Source organism: Populus nigra, chromosome 1 (assembly GCF_951802175.1).
Source record: "Populus nigra chromosome 1, ddPopNigr1.1, whole genome shotgun sequence".
Classification (NCBI taxonomy): Eukaryota; Viridiplantae; Streptophyta; class Magnoliopsida; order Malpighiales; family Salicaceae; genus Populus; species Populus nigra.
The window spans coordinates 18,483,627-18,487,185 of record NC_084852.1 but is presented as its reverse complement, the minus strand read 5'-3'; the positions used below and the strand labels follow the sequence as shown (position 1 = coordinate 18,487,185).

The 3,559-nt window shown below is 39.4% G+C and overlaps 1 protein-coding gene across 1 annotated transcript; it reads right to left on the bottom strand.

Moving 5' to 3' along the window:
* Nucleotides 1–284: 284 nt before the first annotated feature.
* On the bottom strand, nt 285–3,327 carry LOC133689230 (actin-7). Its single transcript, XM_062109022.1, has 5 exons — nt 3,133–3,327; nt 2,148–2,219; nt 1,656–2,049; nt 952–1,565; nt 285–864 (listed from the first exon to the last, which is right to left on the bottom strand). Exons 2-5 carry the CDS (start codon nt 2,205–2,207, stop codon nt 799–801), a joined length of 1,134 nt encoding a protein of 377 aa, XP_061965006.1. The 5' UTR covers nt 2,208–2,219; nt 3,133–3,327; the 3' UTR covers nt 285–798.
* Nucleotides 3,328–3,559: the final 232 nt, after the last annotated feature.

Below are 3,559 nucleotides of genomic sequence, written 5' to 3'. Positions count from 1 at the left end.
AAAGAAACAGAATCGTGTTTGGTTCAAAGAACAGATATAAAGCAAATCTTTTAACACTTTTGGATTAGATAATTTTTCCATCGCTTCTATCCCGAGATGATACCTAAAGGGAGGGAATAACTTAATACTCTCAGCAATATTAAATTTAGATGCTGCTAATTAAGTCTTTTAAGAAGGCGGCGTGCGGGCAGGCAGATTCTACGGCAGAAAGAAACATTCAAGAAAACAACAGCGGCATAAAACAAACACCCAAAAAGATGGTCTAGAAAGGACTGAAAGATCAATTCAAAGTTCAAACAAAAGTATTAAATATGATTTCCATAGGGTTTATGAAAGCAAATTGACACTAACATAAAATTTCTCATACAATAACTATTAACATTAATGTTCCCAGGAAAAAAAAATAAACCCTTCAAATGTCGAGATGGAAAAAAATAAAAATAGAAAAGCATCATCACAATCACTCACCGACTACAAGCATCCTACTAAAAAAGACACAAGGTTGAACCATTGGTGATGATGTGAGGGAAGCAAAGAACTTGATTACCAAAGTGTCTGTCTGCCCACCACATCTGGAGGGAGGACCATTACAGTTTAAGCTTCACAAATGGCGGCGATATCAACATTGAATCACAAGCCTATTCGATACATCGAAGATCAGAATGTTCCCTTCTCCTTCAGTGACCCCCACCTCAATAAATTCTCCATATCAACCAGGACTTTGAGTTCATGACACCTTGACACGAAAAAAGCCAACTAAATAGGAAAAAGAACTCACCATCAAAGCACTTGTAGAACTTAGAAGCACTTCCTGTGGACAATGGATGGGCCAGACTCATCATACTCACCCTTGGAAATCCACATCTGATACAAACACAAACCAAACATGTCAGCCTCAATCCAAATCACATGACACTCGTAAGAGGGACTGAGAAAAGTTAAAAAATTCACCTGCTGGAAGGTGCTGAGGGAAGCAAGGATAGATCCTCCAATCCAGACACTGTACTTTCTCTCTGGTGGTGCAACCACCTTGATCTTCATGCTGCTAGGGGCAAGGGCGGTGATCTCCTTGCTCATTCGGTCAGCAATACCAGGGAACATAGTGGAACCACCACTGAGCACAATGTTACCGTACAGATCCTTTCTAATATCCACATCACATTTCATGATTGAGTTGTATGTAGTCTCGTGGATGCCAGCAGCTTCCATTCCAATGAGAGAAGGCTGGAAGAGGACTTCTGGGCAACGGAATCTCTCAGCTCCGATGGTGATGACCTGACCATCAGGAAGCTCGTAGTTCTTCTCAACAGAGGAGCTGCTCTTGGCAGTCTCAAGCTCCTGCTCGTAGTCGAGGGCAACATACGCAAGTTTCTCCTTCATATCACGGACAATTTCCCGTTCAGCAGTGGTGGTGAACATGTAACCTCTCTCAGTCAGAATCTTCATCAAAGCATCAGTGAGGTCACGACCAGCAAGATCCAAACGAAGGATGGCGTGTGGAAGGGCATAACCTTCATAGATTGGCACAGTGTGACTCACACCATCACCAGAATCCAACACAATACCTGTTCAAGTGAGAATCCAATCAGTACCAAAATCATTTCCTAACTACAAAAATGCAAAATACAGAATTCAATAATGATGGATACACGAACCAGTTGTACGACCACTGGCATACAGGGAAAGGACAGCCTGGATGGCAACATACATTGCAGGAACATTGAAGGTCTCAAACATAATTTGAGTCATCTTCTCTCTGTTAGCCTTAGGGTTGAGGGGAGCCTCAGTCAGGAGGACTGGGTGCTCTTCAGGAGCAACACGAAGCTCATTGTAGAAAGTGTGATGCCAAATCTTCTCCATATCATCCCAGTTGCTTACAATACCGTGCTCAATGGGGTATTTCAAGGTCAAGATACCTCTTTTAGATTGTGCTTCATCACCAACATAGGCATCCTTCTGCCCCATTCCAACCATGACACCAGTGTGTCTTGGTCTACCCACAATACTGGGAAACACTGCCCTGGGTGCATCATCACCTGCAAACCCAGCCTGCAAACAACACAACACAATAACTTATTAACACCACACCAAACAAATTAGGAGTAACAAAACAGAGTCCTTCACAACTAGGAAAGCAATCAACCCACCTTCACCATTCCAGTTCCATTGTCACAGACAAGGGGTTGAATATCCTCGGCATCGGCCATTTTCTACAAATTCTGTACAAAAAAATAAAAAATAAAAAAGAGCAAAAGAAACAACCATAAATACAGAAAAATCTTTCTAGATAATTTACAAAGCCATCTGTATAAAGAATAATCAACTACAACACATCCAATTTCTCCCCTGTTCACAAAATGAAATCTACCAGCCAATTAATCATTCCAAATCATTTACCATCCAAAGCTTCAAACAAATGCAAACAATAAAATTTACTCATCAAATTCCAATCAGCATTCACTACAATCTTACTCTTCACAGAATTCAGCTATCTTATGAAAAAATAAGAATTTTAAGCTTAGAAAACAACCCAAATATCATTAAAAAAATAAATTCAAGACACTGCAGCTTAAACTGAATCTCAGGCAATCACCACACATCATTTCCAATTTCACACGATTCAAATTCCAATCAGCATGTTTACCATTTACTCACAGAATCCAGCCATCTTATGAAAAAAAATAAGAGTTTTAAGCTTAAAAACAACACAAATGCCATTGAAAATGAATCCAAGACACCACAGCTGAAGCTAAATCTCAATCAATCACCACATAAAATGTCCAATTTGCACACCATTTAAATTCTACGTTTCTTCAAGTTCATACGAGATGGCAATCAAAATCAAAATCTGAAAGGTCAAATCAACAGATCTAAAAACATCTCAGCAGATCTATACACAACAAAACCAGATCAAGCTATCAAATCAAACGATCCAAACAAAACCACCAAAAACCTCTAGATCTAACCTTCAACAACACAATACACCAAAATTTAACTTAGATCGGCAACACAAAACCGATAAAGCGAAGAAAAAATCCACGATTCAACCAATTTCAAATCAGAAAACGAGCCGTTCACCCGATCTACACAATTCAAAACAAATCGAAACACAAATACAGATCAGTCACTTACCTTTTGAAGTCGGAGACAGAGGAGATATCTAGAGACAGAGAGCGAAACAGACCAAGCCAAGTCTAGCGAAAGATGTGGCCTGCCTGACTTGCTAGCTGGTGGTTGCGCTCGAGAGAGAGGGTGAGACGAAAATGGAGGAGTGTAAGGGTTAGCTGAAGAGAAGAGAGGAGGTTTATATATATAGTGAGAGAGAAAGAGAGAAGGAATTTTTGAAATGCAAATGAAATTAAGACCAAATTTTTTAGAGAGAGGAATCATTTCCACCACGAGAAAAGATAGGGTGACCTGTCTGACAGCCTTTCCCTCTGTCTCTCTTATTTTCAGTGTTATAAAAACTAGTTCCTGTAATATTTCAAAGTAGATAAAATAGACCTTATAATTTTAACAACGGATTAATTAGTTCTTTTCATTCATTTTATATTTGTTT

Coding starts and splice junctions, on each gene's coding strand:
- LOC133689230 (XM_062109022.1), bottom strand. CDS start 2,207: ATGGCCGATGCCGAGGATATTCAACCCCTTGTCTGTGACAATGGAACT. Junction 2,050..2,147: donor ATGGAACTGGAATGGTGAAG/GTGGGTTGATTG, acceptor TGTTGTTTGCAG/GCTGGGTTTGCAGGTGATGA. Junction 865..951: donor CCCTCAGCACCTTCCAGCAG/GTGAATTTTTTA, acceptor TGTTTGTATCAG/ATGTGGATTTCCAAGGGTGA.